The sequence below is a fragment of the Colossoma macropomum genome, unplaced genomic scaffold (assembly GCF_904425465.1).
Source record: "Colossoma macropomum unplaced genomic scaffold, Colossoma_macropomum, whole genome shotgun sequence".
In the NCBI taxonomy this organism is placed as follows: domain Eukaryota; kingdom Metazoa; phylum Chordata; class Actinopteri; order Characiformes; family Serrasalmidae; genus Colossoma; species Colossoma macropomum.
Window position 1 is genome coordinate 51,724,828 of NW_023494792.1, and position 16,777 is coordinate 51,741,604.

The 16,777-nt window shown below is 40.5% G+C and overlaps 1 protein-coding gene across 1 annotated transcript; it reads right to left on the reverse strand.

Moving 5' to 3' along the window:
- Positions 1-868: 868 nt before the first annotated feature.
- mcat (malonyl CoA:ACP acyltransferase (mitochondrial)) lies at positions 869-15,675 on the reverse strand. Its single transcript, XM_036577535.1, has 4 exons — positions 14,773-15,675; positions 13,702-13,789; positions 13,361-13,578; positions 869-3,774 (listed from the first exon to the last, which is right to left on the reverse strand). Exons 1-4 carry the CDS (start codon positions 15,196-15,198, stop codon positions 3,361-3,363), a joined length of 1,146 nt encoding a protein of 381 aa, XP_036433428.1. The 5' UTR covers positions 15,199-15,675; the 3' UTR covers positions 869-3,360.
- Between the last annotated feature and the right edge of the window lie 1,102 nt (positions 15,676-16,777).

Sequence of the window (16,777 nt, forward strand, 5' to 3'; positions counted from 1 at the left end):
AATTTACAGTGTATTATTATTTTAAAATGATATTTATTCTGTATGCATGAGAAAGATCACACAGATCACATTTCAGGAGAGAGAAGATATAGTCATTCTGTTGTGTAATTGAAGTTTTAGGGATACATATTTGATAAGTTAAACCAGACATTAAGTGGCTTGAGTTGCTTTTGTGTTGCTAGTAGGGGTGGGGGGGGATCGATTCTTAGATGCATCGTGATGCGGATGTGGACGATTCTGTATCGTTTCACAAATGTCAAAAATCAATTTTCTCAATATTTCGTTTATAAAGTAATGTTGACGGAACGCAAAAGGCGGAGCTTGGAAATGTGGAAGTGCAGCGCCCGGACAGTCTGTGGCGGCACATAACAAAAAACACAACTGGATGAGCGAGAAATCCAACCGGCTCCCTCTGCATTAAAAGCCAGGTTAGATCAGGAGTCACAACCCAAATGTTAAGTAGAGACATTTTGTCCTTTCAACAAAAATCAAACCACCTTGGGAGCCACAACATTTAATGTCCAGTGTGTCTCAGTATGTGTTAATGTCCTAGTATAGGTTAAAAAATATAAACGAAAACACAGACTTACTTTGCTCTGCTTTAAGCTTTAGCCGCTTTCCTCCCATCTCTGCCAGAAAACTTTTCTTCAAAAGGAGATCAGTTTATTGTAAAATGTCTCAACGTTCGACTGTTTTACGAGGCTGAAGGCGCTTCTTATTCTCCAGCTTCTTGTTCGCTTTTTCCTGCTCCACCTTAAATTCTGCCTGAGGCGCCAGAATGTAAATACGGCACTATTTAAGGTGGAATGGGAAAATATGAAAGAGAAGCTACTTCAGCTTCGCCACTTTTTAGTGTTTGACAGTCTCTCGTTGCAGATTTAACGTACCAGGAAACCAACTGCGGTGCTTATAAATGCGAACAAGTCTATTCGTCTCCAAATGATAATCTCTCTTTGCCTTTTCGTTCGCGACTAGCCAGGTGAGACTGCGTTGCTAGGTGACCTGCAGTCTGCACACCAGGGGAAAAGGGACCTGAATAAGAGCCATACTATATGCAAGTTGTGTCGCACTGAACTAAAATATTTTGGAAATGGCAAACATGAGAAACCATATTACACGTTTCCAACCGTTTTCATACCGGTTGTACTGCATTTTATCGCAGATGAGTGGCAGCATCTCATCTACTCCAAACAAGAGCAGTGAATGAGAGCCTTCCATTTGATTTATTAATAAAAGATATTAAAAGTAAATTCGTTATGGATCGTTACAAATACTTTGTTGTAAAAGTTCCAAGTTGTCACACAGTGAGAAAATAGAAATCCTGTGTAGAAAAAAAGATAAGCGAGATAAGATAATTGATGTTTTATAATCACATCGCAGCCCTCTGAATCGTAACTGAATCGAATTGTGAGGTGCCTAAAGATTCCCACCCCTTGTTGCTAGCTATCTGAGTTAGCAAACAACAATCTACTGCATCATGGCCAAAAGTGACATACAGCAAAACAGGGAGCATGACAATGTTTCCTTAAGCTATATGAATAAAGTAAATCCACGCTGTGACACTGACAGGGAGATCTTTAAATTTCAACTTAAAAAATGATAAGCCACATGTGGTTTCTTTAAATTTACGCAAGCTCTTTAAAGTGGAATTTGTTAATTTTGCATTAATTCAGTCATTGAGATGTGAAAAGGATGAGTGATGATGATGTGAAATTGTTCATCGTAGAGAAGCGTATCAACTCAAACTTCTTTAAAATGGTGGTGACAGGAACCAGGCAGCAACACAAATATAGCCATTTTATTATTATCCAAAATGACCAGTAAACCCACACAGGTCTTCTGAGTTGATGATGGTAAAATAGCAGTAAATCAAAAAATAAAATAATAAAAAAAACAACTTTTCTTTGGGTAATATTTTGCTGCACAACTCCCTACATGTAACACTATACCATAACTGTGTTAACAAAATGTTTTAGGATTAATGTTAACCACGGTCTCAGGCACCAGGCAACCTATTCATATCATCATCTTAACCACCAAGTTTTTCCACAATGTTACACTTAACATCAAACTACTATGAATGACTTTGTTTACATCTCAAAGCTACACTATGTAAGTTTTTGGAGCTTTGGAAATGCGTAATTACACGTTGAATATTTTGTAGCAAGGGATGTGCTTCGGACCCCTTCCCCGAGGGATGAATCTGATGATTGTGAACATTGGAAGAGTATTCAAAGAGAATTCAGCAAAAACTTTGTGAGGGACGTGCCTTCCGAGGATGTAAGTGAATTATCTAGTATTGTCATCTTTTCTTCATCAGTATGGAAAAAAGCAGTGTTACGTCACAACAGCAAAGAACTTACTCCTGGATGGGTAACGCAGGCAGTGCTGCATTGATATATCTAATTTATTTGCCCAAGATGTTAGAAAAACACTGCTTTTTAAACTAATCTTCCCAGGTCAGTAACATCTTCAATTTGTTGAAATGTTTGTTTTGGTCACTCTATATCATCTTGGCTAATTAGCTAACTTGCTTGCTAGTTAGCCTAATTACACTGCACTGTTCCGCACACACACAAATGTGTACATTTGCACAGAACTAAGCGTAGAATCAAACAAAGCTTCAATTTTTCTCTGCTGAGCGTGAAAATATGAGCAAAAACACTCATTCTGTGGCCGTTAGCAGAAATGCTAATAGCATAAATGCCTTATAGCCTCATGTGAAACTGTCTACAAAGTAATCATTCTAAAAATAGCAATCAGCACATCAACATAACTTCCTAGTTTACATCCTGGTAGACATACTGGTTATACAATAGTGCTGGGCAGATTCATCTTCATCTGGAAGAGTAAACGATTTGCTAGCTAAATTGTTGTTAGCTTTAGCAGCCAGTGCTAGATGATCCCTCAGTAGGGTTAGCACTACTTCTAGCAACCCCACCTGCTTCAGAAAGCTGGAAAATAGGAAAATGTAAATTAAAACCCATGCTGTACTTGGGTGCTGTGCACGTTACATTAATACATAAAGATGTATAACACAATCTGGAAAACTCCCACAAAATCCAACCTGGTGCCTCTGACTTTTTCTGCTGACTCGGTACCTCTTTCAATGTTATCAAAAAATCTTACATAGTGCAGCTTTAAATATTTAATCATGCAGATTGGTGGAATTCCCTTTTAAAGGCTGAGATTTGCCCCCCCAAAAAAATCACAGTAGTTGATTTATGGATAGGCTGACTGAGTGAGTTTGCAACATAACATTAAAGACACCTGACTGGTTACCGTCAGAATAGAGGGGGATCCTTTCTTTCCAGCTACTGTGTAGCTCATCAAAGCACAGTCATGTCCCACACAAGTCTTTCATCCTTCTTGTGGCAGGGCAACATCAATATGGGTATAGTTCTTAAACGCTTTCATGTTGCATTTCTGCAGCGTAGCCCCCAACTGTCTCCCTGGTCCCACCTCGTACGTGTGGGGGAACTCCTGACCCTGAGTCCTCTCGTAGATCTCGTGCAGCGTCTGTTCCCACTTCACAGGCGACACCAGCTGCTTGGCAAGCTGCCGTCGCACATGCTTATCGTGCATGTAGCGCTTTCCGTCCACGTTGGAGTGGACGGCAATCTCGGGCCGCCGCACGTCCAGCTGCCGCAGCACGTCTTTGAAAGGCTCCACGGCTGGCTCCATCAGAGCTGTGTGGAAGGCCCCGCTCACCGGCAGCTGCCGCGTCCGTGCAAAGTGAAACTGACGAGAATTCTTCTGGAGGAAGTCCAGTGCCTGAAGAAGAGAGATCAGTCAGTCACAGAACAGAAAGTGTGACATCACTTGAGTTGCATTTCTGATATCCACTATGGACTAGGCCTGCACAGTCTATTGTTTGTTAACGGTTTTTGCAATGTTGGACTTCGCAATTCTGATTTCACTGAAGGCTGCAACATGTAAAAGAGTCTTCTAACCAAACATAATGCTGTTTACTGGCTGCTGTCAACATCCTGACCAATCACAGTTCCAGATGAGTACTTCTGGGAGCGCTGGATGAATTGAGCTAATTTTGGTCAAAATAATGTGGTTTAAAAATGGCACCAGCGGGGCGGCGCGTGACCTTCTAACGGATGGCTGCTTAGATCTGGGCGTGGTTCCCACCGTCGGAAATATATAATTATATATCCCAGGGACACACTGTTGTTTTTTATTGTATTCGACGCCTAAAGTGATGAAGACATGTCTAAATCGCAAGAAAGTCAAGATTTTCCGCTCTTTAATGCCCCACGGCCTCATGGCGACTCTAGCCAAAATGACCCAGTGCTAAATGAAATGCGAGAAATTAGCTCTCGACTTGGATTAATCGACTCTCGGCTGGACAGCATCGACACGCGCCTCAATACCATCGGTAGCTCTATATCCACACTGCAAGAATCGCTAGTCACTTTAACAGAGAGTTTCCTCTAACGAAGCCCGCCTGTCTGAAGCCGAGAACAGGATCTCCACGCTGGACGACTCCGCACATACTCAGCAGTCCGCGATAGCCAAGTTGAAAGGAGAGCTAGCGCAACTGCTAACAAAAGTTGATGACCTGGAAAATCGGAGTCGGTGTAAAAACCTGAGCATAATCGGTCTCCCTGAGAAAGCTGAGGCTTCCGACTTGGCAAAGTTTCTAAGAGATATGCTGCCTGTTTGGCTGGAGCTTCCCGCCGAACTGAGCTTGGAGATCGAACGGGCGCACAGAACACCGACTGCGCTCTCAAATTCGAAGACGACGCCACGGAACCTCACGGTCCGGTTCTTGCGCATAGATGTACATACCTAGATGCCGCGTTGGGTCCAGCCAGGCACGTCAACGGCACCGCCATTATAGGGCGGGCATCATCGCAGCTGGACTGCATTTAGTACCATTACAGAGCGGCGGTTTAAGAAAGAGACTGTCCAGAATTATACTATTTCAAGAATATTGCACTCAGAAAGCGGGATAGGATTATATAACGGAGGGAACACAGCGATGCACTCTCGTGTGTGTGATGCGTATTGTTTGTGTGATGTTTATATATGGCCGTGTGGTTGGTGAGGCACAGAGAACCTGTTGATGTGTTTTTCCTCTGGTTTTCTATTACGCTTCATTTCATTTCACAGTTAATAGTCTATTCAGGGGATCTTAACTTTATGTAGTAGTTATTTATTTACAGTGCTGGTTAATGCTTGTGGTTATAGCATTCCTTAATCCGTGTAGATATTCATAATAGATAAACGTTAGCATCTTATTACACGAACCTGAAGTTAGCTTCTTATTTGCTAGCTTCTTGTTCGAATTTTCCCGTTCCACCTTAAATGGTGCGGCTTCAGGCACCAGAAAGTGGTGAAAACTCGAACAAGAAGCTGGCTAATAGGAAGCCAACTTTAGCTTCGTCCTTCTATGTATAAAGAGTAGAAGTGATTGACACATTGATGGGTTTACCGATTGTGTTTCCACCTGAGCTCGCGCTAAACTCACGTCAGGTGCAGACTGAATACTTTCCTGCTGGTCCGGACGGCCAATTAGCACGATCAGTGATTAAAGAAATAAAAGCTACCGAGAGCAGGCCGTGCAGCCTAGATTAATCTATGTGTGAGAATTATAACAAAACAATTTTGGTGAAAATCGGTTGAGTATTAAGGAAGTTGCGGTCGATTTAATCCTGAGACTCATCGCCTCTCAATACAAATGAATTTGTTCACAAACCGCTCCAACATGGCGGACGCGCAGACGTATCACCTCACATAGAGAATAACAGACAATGCGGCATCCAGGTATGCATATCTATGTTCTTGCGCTACACCGACAAAGAGACGGTGCTTCGAGCTGCCCCGGTGAAACGGCACGTCCTACATAACAATGGCACCATTCGTATTTTCCAAGATTTCTCCGCAGAGGTAATGAGGAGTCGCCGGGAGTTTGAAGCGGTGAAAAATACTCTTGCGGCTAAGCACATGTAACGCAGCTTACCCCGCAAAGCTGTGGTGTCTCCACAAAGGGAAAACACATCTGTTTTCGACACCTGCTGCAGCTCGGGATTTCTTGAAAACTCTTGAGGCCACTCATTCATTGGAGTTAAAGGAAAAAAACTCTTGAATGACTGAGACTTTGCAAGTCACTGGGGTGAACAGTTAACAAACGCTATTCTCCGGGTTCGATGTACTGTTTAAATTGTACATCACACAGTAGATTGAGTCCTGATATGGTCCTTTATTAGACTGTCTGGTCTAGTAAATTGTCTTGAAGCTTTGACGCTTTGTTGGATTTTTTATTTATTTATTTTTTCTCTTCCTCAAGGCTCTGTTTTATGGAATGCATACGGATGATGCAAATCACGTTTGTCTCGGCCCAGTTGTGATGCGGAACTCGTTCTAATTATGCCTATCACTATAACAAGTAATAGTTTTTTTTCTTTTAATTATGTAATTATTATCTTCTTTTCCTCTACTGGTGATCGGCGTCATGTCTGTCATTTTTGTTTTTGCCGATGGTTGGGCTTGTCTCGGTTGCTTTGCTGCCGTTCTCTGGGCGTTTCATATCGTTGCCCCGATCATGCCAATAGGGCACTATGCTTCATTTGTAGCTTTGTTACCCTGTCGTTTGGGGACGGGGTTGGGAGGGTGGATATGGGTTTTACTGGGTCGTTTTATAGTTGTTAGATTACAAAAGGCACTCAATGTTCAGTCTCTTAGATGGGCCACACATAGTCAATACATACATTATTTTTCCACTAAGACATGAATAGTTTGTATAAAATGTACTACATGGAATGTAAAGGGTTTTTGCCACGCAGTTAAGCGGAAAATTTTTTTGACCTTTTTGAAAAAAGAGACAACTTATATAGCAGTTCTCCAAGAGACACACCTTTCCGATAAAGAGCATTTAAAATGAAAAAGAGATTGGGTTGGGCAGGTTTTCTTCTCCTCTTATTCCTCAGTGCCACACAGAAGAGGTACTGCAATCTTAATTAGTAGGCATCTACCATTTACATGTGAATCTTAAATGAACGACCCTGAGGGAAGATTTGTTTTAATTTCAGGTATACTGTTGGGTCAACATGTTACCGAACTTAGTGTCTATGCCCCCAATGAGGATTCCCCAAATTTATGTTGGACATAGTATTGTCTATCAATCAACATTGTAAAGGGATGGGACTCTTGGCAGGTGACTTTAACTGCACATTGGACCATGTCATGGATAGATCTTCACCCAGCACATTTTCTAATTCTTAATCAGTTTTAAAAGACGTGTAAGCATACCGATCTAGTTAATATCTGGCAAGAACTGAACCCATCGACTAGAAATTACACTTTTTATTCTAAACAACATGCTTATTCCAGAATCGACTATATCTTTATCCCAAGTAGATTTGTCCACACGGTCCAGTCCAGATCGGTTCAATTGTCTTATCAGATCATGCCCCAGTTAGTGTACATGTTAATTTTGACACTCCAATATGTAAAAGCAGACTCTGGAGATTTAACTGGTCCCTTCTGTCGGATTCTGCATTCTGTGACCTAGTACGCTACTGGATCAAAGAATATTGGGAATTTAACAAGGACTGTAATGTCTCACCATTTACGCGATGGGAAGCTTTGAAGGCCAGAATCCGTGGGCATATTATATCTTACGCCTCATCACGACAAAAAATGAAAATACAAAATCAGATGTATTTAGAAAAAGACGTAGCATACCATGAGCAGCTGCACAAATCAAATCCTAATGAATCTAACTGGGCCTCTTTATGTAGTGCCAGAGCTAAACTTAATCTAGAATATGCAAATCATATTAACAAATAACTATTCTTTCCCAAGCAAAAGTATTATGAATATGGTAACAAACCTAGTAGGTTATTGGCTTATCAGATTAAAAAAGAACATTCAGAGCGATTAATAAAATCTGTAAAGACACTGATGGGTTCACATACATACGATCTAAAGGTGATCAATACAACCTTTAAAACATACTATGAATCCTTATATCCTATAAATCCCAAAATAAAGTTTTAGAATCTGATATTACTGCATATTTAGATAATATATCACTTCCGGTGGTCTCAGACAGTGACAGATGCAGTCTTAATGCCCCTTTCTCCCTCTAAGAAATTTTTGGTGTCATCCAGTCAATGCCCTCATGGAAAACATCGGGACCAGATGGTTACCCTGTCGAATTTTATAGAATATTTTGGCCTGAACTTCAACCTATATTGATGCCAGTTATCATGGATCTGAGTACCAAAACTACCATGCCTGAAACCTGGAGAACTGCCTCAATATGCTTAATACTTAAGAAAGACAAAGACCCAGCAGATTGTGCCTCTTACAGACCAATCAGTTTAATAAATGCAGATTGTAAAATCTTTGCTAAAGCTCTGGCACAACGATTAGAGGTGATTTTACCTAAAATTATTAAATTAACCCAGATCAAACTGGATTAATAAGGATGCGATATGGTTCTGATAATATACGTAGACTATTGAATTGACTATTGACTGTATTAGAAAAAGTAATGATCCTGCCTTTATTGTTTCTCTCGACACAGTGAAAGCGTTTGATAGGACTGAATGGCCATTCTTGTTTGCTGTCCTTAAAAAATTCAATTTGGGTCCTACTTTTATTCATTTAGTTAAACTGCTATATGCCGATCCGTACGCTAGTGTCGATACAAATGCGTTGCTCTCTGAAAAGTTTCAGATAAGTCGAGGAACAACACAAGGCTGTCCTCTCTCTGCATTGCTTTTTTCCATGGCAATTGAGCCACAAGCAGAAACAATTAGATGCTACCAGGACATTTCAGGTATTAGAGCAGGAGGAGCGGACCACCGAATCTCACTCTACGTGGATGACGTTTTGTATATGGCCCACCCAGAAAAATCTATCCAGCTATAATGAAGTGTATCTCAGAATACAGTAAATTTTCTGGTTATAAGATCTTTAATCATTAGCTTTACCTTTAAATATATCCCTTAACACACCTTGGATAGTTACATCCCCCGTTCAGTTAGTGTTACTTAAGTATTCATATCAGCCCAGACCTTAATAACCTTATTGACAAAAATTATCTTCCACTTATTAATAATATAAAACATGATCTTAAATTATGGAACTTTCTCCCTATTTCCCTTTTTGGCAGGGTAAATGTAATAAGAATGAATATCCTCCTCTCTTACTCTATTTATTTCAGTCAATCCCTTGCCATTTACCCACAATTTTCTTCAAGGATTTAGAGAACATTTTCTCAAAATTTGTATGGAATAATAAAAGGCCAAGACTTAAATTTTCCAGATTAATAAGAGCGAAGGAGGAAGGTGGTGCCTGTGTGCCTAATATGCAGTTGTATTATTGGTAATCTCAAATTAAGCATATGATCAGCTGGTGTACAAATAGGTTGGACTCTCGCTGGGTCTCTATGGAAACTGAAGCATGTAGCCCTATTCCTCTTGATTGCTTACCGTTTATTAATGATACTGCAAAGGTGAGGTGTGTCTCTGAGAATTCTGTTTTATGCAATACCCTTATGGCCTGGACAGATGTTAAGAAATATCTTAGTATTCCTCATTGTCTTTCACTACTGTCCACCCTGGCCCACAACCCAGATTTACCTTCTCAGCTGAGTAACTCTGGACTCTCAGCTTGGCTTAACAGAGGGATCAAAAATATTTATTATTTGTTTTCAGGTAGTTTGCTCAAATCGTTCACACAGTTGCAAGAAGAATACGAGTTACGTAGGTCAGATTTTTTCAAATATCTTCAGATTCGTCACCTGATCACCTCAACCATTAAGGATGGGAGATTCAGAAAGGAATTAACCAACCTTGAAGTGTTGCTAGTTAAGAGGGACCAAGCTAGAAGGTTGATTTCACTAATTCATGGCATTTTGCTAAAGAGTGTTAAACCATCGTCAGATACTCTGAAAGGAATTTGGGAAAGGGACCTAGACCAACCTATCTCAGAAAAAAAAAATGTATCCTAATTCGATGGGCCAGCCCCTCTTCACCATCTGTTGAGCAGTGGCTTTCCCAAGCTGCAACTCTGCTTCCCCTGGAAAAATTGACCTACGATCTACGTCACCAAACAGACAAATTCTGGAAACTTTGGACCCGCCTGTGGACTTGGAAAATCTTTCTTAAAATCCTATGTATGTTGGCCTGCTGTGTGAGATTTAAATGTATGATTGTTAATACTGAATAGAGTGCAATAAAAAAGGGGGAAAAATGTAAAGAAAAAGTAATTGAGAGTGGTCTGATGTGAAATGCTCCATTCTAGAGAAACTTCAGAGTCAGGTTTGTTAAATAAATGTTCTCACTCAAAAAAAGGAAAAAAAAAAAAAATAAAAAAATCATTTGGGATTCAGCCACATCCGTGCTCCACAGATAGTGCACTGTTGGGCTGTAGAAGCTAGAATTTCAAAACCTCCAGCCTGGGTTTGACGCTGCTTCTGACCGAGGCACGGACATTCGCAGCATGTGGGCCATTCAGGTGACACTTTTTGGTATTTTGAACTGCCTTTTTGCGATGAATCCTGTCGTGGGAGCTTTGATTCAGGCCTGCGGTATTGATGATGGAGCCGTTTTGGCTGTTGGCTGTCTTTTGGCCTGTTGGCTAGCTGACCAGCCTAGTTCTAGTTAAGAAAATGGTTTGCCAGCCTCTCAGTTTAAACAAAAACGGGTTCTTGCTTCATCAGTACACTCGGTTGTCCATGCGAGCAGCATGAGAGTCAAAGATTATTCCATTAACAGCACAAGGGTTTTTTTTTGGGACGTGGTGCGGAGTTCAGTTGTTGTGAGGCGCTCATGGGTGTGTGTGTGTATTTTGTATTTTGCAGCGGCTTTGACCATGGCTCGGCCAATCAGATTTTAGGACCGGAACTATCCATTTTATAAGTACGCATTATTGCTCAAAAATCACACTCACACGGTCCTCGGGTCTGACTGGCTGGGCCTCATTCAGGGACATTGCGAAGTGTTGGATATACATGCACATATGACCACCACAGCACAACAGCAGGAAAAACGCAGGTCAGGCCATGATTCTGCAGTGAGAAGTGCTCTTTGTTCAACACACCAGCAGTAAGGAACACATACAGCACCCCAAACTCATCAGACAACAATGTAACCAACATGAGTAGTACATTTGTTCTGCATCCAGACAGTCCAGTATGGAATTGTGCATATGTGGCTCAGTGCTAAATGATTATTTGTTGGATATGTTATGCACTGTTTGGGTGCAGAAGCCAGTATTCAACTTTGTTGTGAGAAAAGTGATGTACCACACTAACATAAGCTAAATAAGACTTGAAATTGGAAAGAGGCACTAATACAAATTAGCATTGTCCACGAGGTGGTAATTTTGTGAGCAAAAACTACTGATAATGTGAAGGATTTTGCATTAAACAGTGCATCATTATAATATGTTCAGTATTATATGACAAAAAAATACAGGTTTGTTAAATAACTGCAGGATACAATGGGGGCTGACTGAATATTGTAATGTAAAAGTTGAAACATACATAGAGAAATTATAATTTTATCTGAGCAAAATTATACAAAGGGTTTCTCTGCTTTGACTTAAGTATGGGAGTACTTTATCCACCACTGCTCACTCCCAAACAGATTCTAGATTCAGACTGCGGGGCTAACTGATGACTTTCAGTTTAGAATTTATTCCTAGTTTTTGCTTGGCTCCTTGGGAAATTGCATGAGAGTGGCATAAAGCTTGCAGTTTCTTTCCTTCTCTTTTAATTTTTTATTATTTTTAATAAATCGGTCATTACCAGTCAATCTGGGCAGTCAGTCAGAGGTGGAAAGGGAGATTTCTACAACAGCATCGCACCTAGTGAGCAATGCAACAAAGGCAACATTCGGCAAAAATGAGAGTTCAAGTTTCAGTGACCAGTGGCCTGCGAAAGAAAGCCGGACCAAAAATAGAATCATAACCTGATACTAATTTAAGCTTACTCTGCAAAGCATTAAGGAACCAGAGAGCAGGTAGGACGCCAAGTGGAAGCAAGTTGAAGGTGCAGCTTGGGAAGTGAGAGCGGAGTGTGTGTGCAGATGGGGTTGGATGCTGACTCAGCTGTAACCGAGCATCTTGATGCTGGAAATTTAGGAGCTTGATTGTATACAACCTGTGCTGCTTCATATCTTTCTTTCTTTCTTTTTTTCTTTCTTTCTTTCTTTATTTATTTCTTTCTTTTGTCTATGGCTTTCTTGCAAATAAAACACAAATAAAGTTATGTGAGGTTGCATGAGGTACCTAATGAAGATCTAAATGTTCCACACATATTCGCTTCACATATTCACTTTAGGTTTTCCACGTAGGCAACAGCATCTAGCTGAACGAAACTTCAGTATTTTCCCGAAGATGAGTTCATCACAGTGATTTTTTTTTTTGTCTTGAGTGTGGTGAACAAACTTCCTGACTGGTATATATAAAGGCGAGAACAGAGAGAGAGAGATCATTATCACTAGAAAGCATCTCTGTGAAGGGGAACATGAGGACGCTACTTTTTCTCATCGCACTGTCTTTCAGCTTGACAAATGTCGGTCATAACAATGACAAAACTCCGCTTAAGGATATCGTAAGTGATCTTCAGAACATTTCTGTAAGTAAACAGTATGTTCTATTATATTAATGGCATCAGCAAAACCAGCATATCACTGCTGTCGGAAGAAAACCTTGTATCTCCAAAATGGTAACTTTACAGGAGAAGGAGAAAACATTCTTAGTTTTGAATGAAAGTTAATGGAACTAGATTTTTTTCCAAGCACTTTTGGAGCATTTCTGGTGATCCATTCATCATGAAATGTTAGCACAATATAAAGGTCAGCTGGCAGTTTCAAATTCTGTAAAACGACAAAAAAATGGAGATACAATGTTTTCTTCCGACAGCAACGAGATTTTTTGTTTTGGATGCTGGTATGCTGGTCAACCAGCAGGACCATGCTGGGTGACCAGCTAAACCAGCACCTGACCAGGATAAAATTCATGCTGGTCTAAGCTGTTTTTCTTCAGCAGGGTCATTTTCAACCATGTCAAGCTATTGGTTGACTTTTTTTATATAATTATTTGTTTTTTTATTACATTTGTTCCCTTCCTTATTCAATATGAATTATTTAATTATTAGCACTCATTGCTTTCATTTAGTAAATTTTATGTTCTTCTCTTATGCTTTTTCTTATTGCCTTTCTTTGTAAAGCAGTTGTGCTGTGTTTTAAATGTATGAACAGTGTTACATAAATAGTTTAGTATTATCATTACTTTTATTATTATTATTATTATTATTATTATTATCATCATCATTATTAAAAAAGTTCCTAATAAGCATGTGTTCCAGCTTGTTAAGAACATTGCTTACCTCCTGATGTCCAGCGATGACCCTACCATCTGGAAAGAGGTAGTTTGCAATAGAGCAGACAGGATTCTGGATCCCCACAGTCATGCAGTGCTCTCTAGCTTGAAGGCAGGCGTGTTTGTAGTTGGCTTGTGGTCTACCGATCACAGATAACATTCCACTTCGGGTTTGATCAGAGGCTTCCTGCATGGCCTCTGCCCTGACTTTCACTGCAAACAGAGCTGAGCGCCCAGATTAAATCCATCATTAAAATAAAGTTACAGAAATGATGAAGACCAACTCAGTAAAGATGAAGACAATGAATTCACTGAGCAGAAAAACAAGTAAAAGTGGGCTTATTTTACCTTCAGCAAAGTTCATTGCACCAGAGAATACCAGAGCAGCAAACTCCCCAACACTGAAGCCAGCAGCAGCAACACAGTTCTCTATGGCCTGTGGAGTTTAAATCAACAGTGTCAAATGCAAGTTGAACATTGTTACAGCTGACTGGGGGGATTTGTTTAAAAAGGTGACCTGATGATTCAGTAATGATTTTATTGTTTTACTTTAATCCTTTATTGTCTTTAATACCTGATTTATTATGCTAGTGGATGTTCATATCCTGGGTGTGCGTGTGTACCTGGTGGGAGTGACTCCAGTGGGAGTTGGGGTTTAGAGGAGTCTTAGTCCTACAACTCTCAAGGGCCTGTGGTGGTCTTAAAAGGGAACTCCACAGATTTTTAAACATTTTTGTATAATTCAATTATTGAGATGTAAACAAAGTCATTCTGGGTGGTTTGCTGTAAAATGCTTCATTGTGGAAAAACATATCAGCTCAGATTTCCTTACAGTGGTGGTGACAGGAAGCAGGGGTTGCAACGTTTACACAAACATAGCCATTTTATCTACTGTCCAAAATGATAACTGAACCTTTCAACACTGATAAATGTTTTCCTTTGAGAACTATTTTGCTCTGCATGTCCCTCTCTGCCATGAGCAGATGTATAAAAATAAATAAATAAATAAATAAATAAATGTAGGCCAAATCCTTTTCTCAAAATTAAAATATCCTCACATGCATCAGACAGTACATTCATAGCTATTTCATTCAGTCTGTGCTTTTAGAGGCATTAAATGCTTCAGGCATCTGGTTCTTAACACTACCACTATAAACAATTCTGACCCTATATGTTTCTCTTGAATGAAGCATTTTACATCAAATCACTTCACAGAACAACCTAAAGATGTGATGTCTTTTTTTTTGTGGTTGTTCAAGATCATAGGAACCTGAAACTGAATGCACTTCTGTGCCCCTATATCTTACATAAGGAGCACAAGCATTTACATATACATATATATATCTTAAAACAGGGAAAAACGTTTAAAATAAAAGTTCAGTACTGCTCCTTTAAGCCGCTGCCTCTGTGAACACTTACAGCAGGATTCTCCTGGTTCAGTCTTTCCACAGAAGCCAGCGAGGTGACGAACACAGCAGGCTGGCAGTGGACGGTCTTCATCAGCTCCTCCTCGGGCCCGTTCAGACACAGGTCCAGCAGGTCATATCCGAGGACTTTCTGTGCCACGGAGAACATCTCCTTCACGTTGCCGTACTTCAGCAGTCCTCTGCCCATCCCGACGAACTGGCTGCCCTGTCCGGGGAAAAGGAGGACGGACACTTTCCCCGGGGCTCTCCTCGCTCTCCACTGCTCTCCTGCACCATCTTCTTCTCTCGGTTCCTGTGTGCTGTCGGAGGACGGGGGGCTTCGGTCCGATCCGGACAGTTTTCTGCAGGGGAAGATCGCGGCCTTTCTACAGAGCGAGCGGGCTGCAGCTCTGCGGCGGATCAGACAGATCAGACTCATAACGGCCAGCACGGTTTGACCAAATCACGTTAAACAGATATCTGATAAATGTTAACGAGGTCAGCTCGAGTTCTGGACCGTAGGCAGCATTCTGGCACGTGCAGTCGACACCAGGTTCTGGAGTTCGACTAACCAGGACTTTTATTTTGTCAGGTAAAGGCTCGTTAAAAGCAGAGCAGTGCATACACGGCGGTTTGCGTTTGAGTGCTGGTTTAATAAACACTTTGATCTGACTGTATTCGGTAAATCAGACATGCTCCATTTCTGTGTGGCTCACTTTAACCACGTCATGTGTTTGACTTTTCTTCCTCTTTCATAGTTTGCGTGTAGTAATGTAGGTACACTGCCATCTACTGGACTGGAGCTTCTTTCTGTTCCTGTTGTCTTCATGAACTCACTGACCACTTTATTAGATACATCTACTTTGTATCCACAGTCACTGTCCGTTTTATTAGCTCCACCTTCCACACAGATGCAGTTTGTAGATCTACAGTTGAAGAGTTTCTTTCCAATATGCTGTGTATCTGTTTGTAACAATTTTGGATATGTTTTTGAAAATAATAACAGCTGGTGTATAATGGAAACACATTTTATTTATCTAATGAAGGGGTATTAATTATAATATAGTACCGATTTATCATGTATGTGTAAAATCCACTCCCAACAATGCATATCATGAAAAAGAAGAACATTTCTGAAAGCAGTCTGTAATGCATTTTGGAACAAACCCTTTAAATACAGATTGTAGTCCATCTGTTTCTCTGCAGTGTCCTGTGGCCAGAAACCGACCACCAATGAAGGACTAGAGGACCAACACAAACTGTGCAGCAACAGATGAGCTATGATCCCTAACTTTGCATCTACAAGGTGGACTAACAGGGTAGGTGTGTTTAACAGAGTGGACAGTGAGTGAACACAGTGTTTAAAAACTCCAGCAGCACTGCTGTGTCTGATCCACTCATACCAGCACAACATACACAAACACGCCACCACCACCTCGATATCACTGCAGTGCTGAGAATGATCCACCACCCAAATAATACCTGCTCTGTGGGGGTCCTGTGAAGGTCCTGACCATTGAAGAAGAGTGAAAGGGGGATAATAAATGATACAGAAACAGATGGACTAGTCTGTAATTGTAGAACTACAAAGTGCACCTTTATGGTAAGTGGACCAGATAAAATGGACAATGTGTAGATACAAGGTAGGTGTACCTAATAAAAAGGACAGTGAGTGCATTTTCTTGAGGAGCTCTATACCCAAATAACTATATAATAACTTGCAACTTTCCTAATTTTTCATTAAAAAAAGAAGCTTTTGCAGCATCAGTCTATAGTCGACGCAACTCTACAATGAATGCAAAATCTGTTGCCCTATGGATCAATAATACTATATCAAGAATTTATGTGTGTGTGTATATATATATATTTTGTTTTTTTTCTGAGGGGTCAAATACATCATTATCATCATATCATCATTATACAACATATTCATCCCTAGTTGATCTGGAGATATGGTGACTCTTATATGAATAAATGGTCCAACTCAATGACTCTTTCTATGGAGACGTCATCCACTG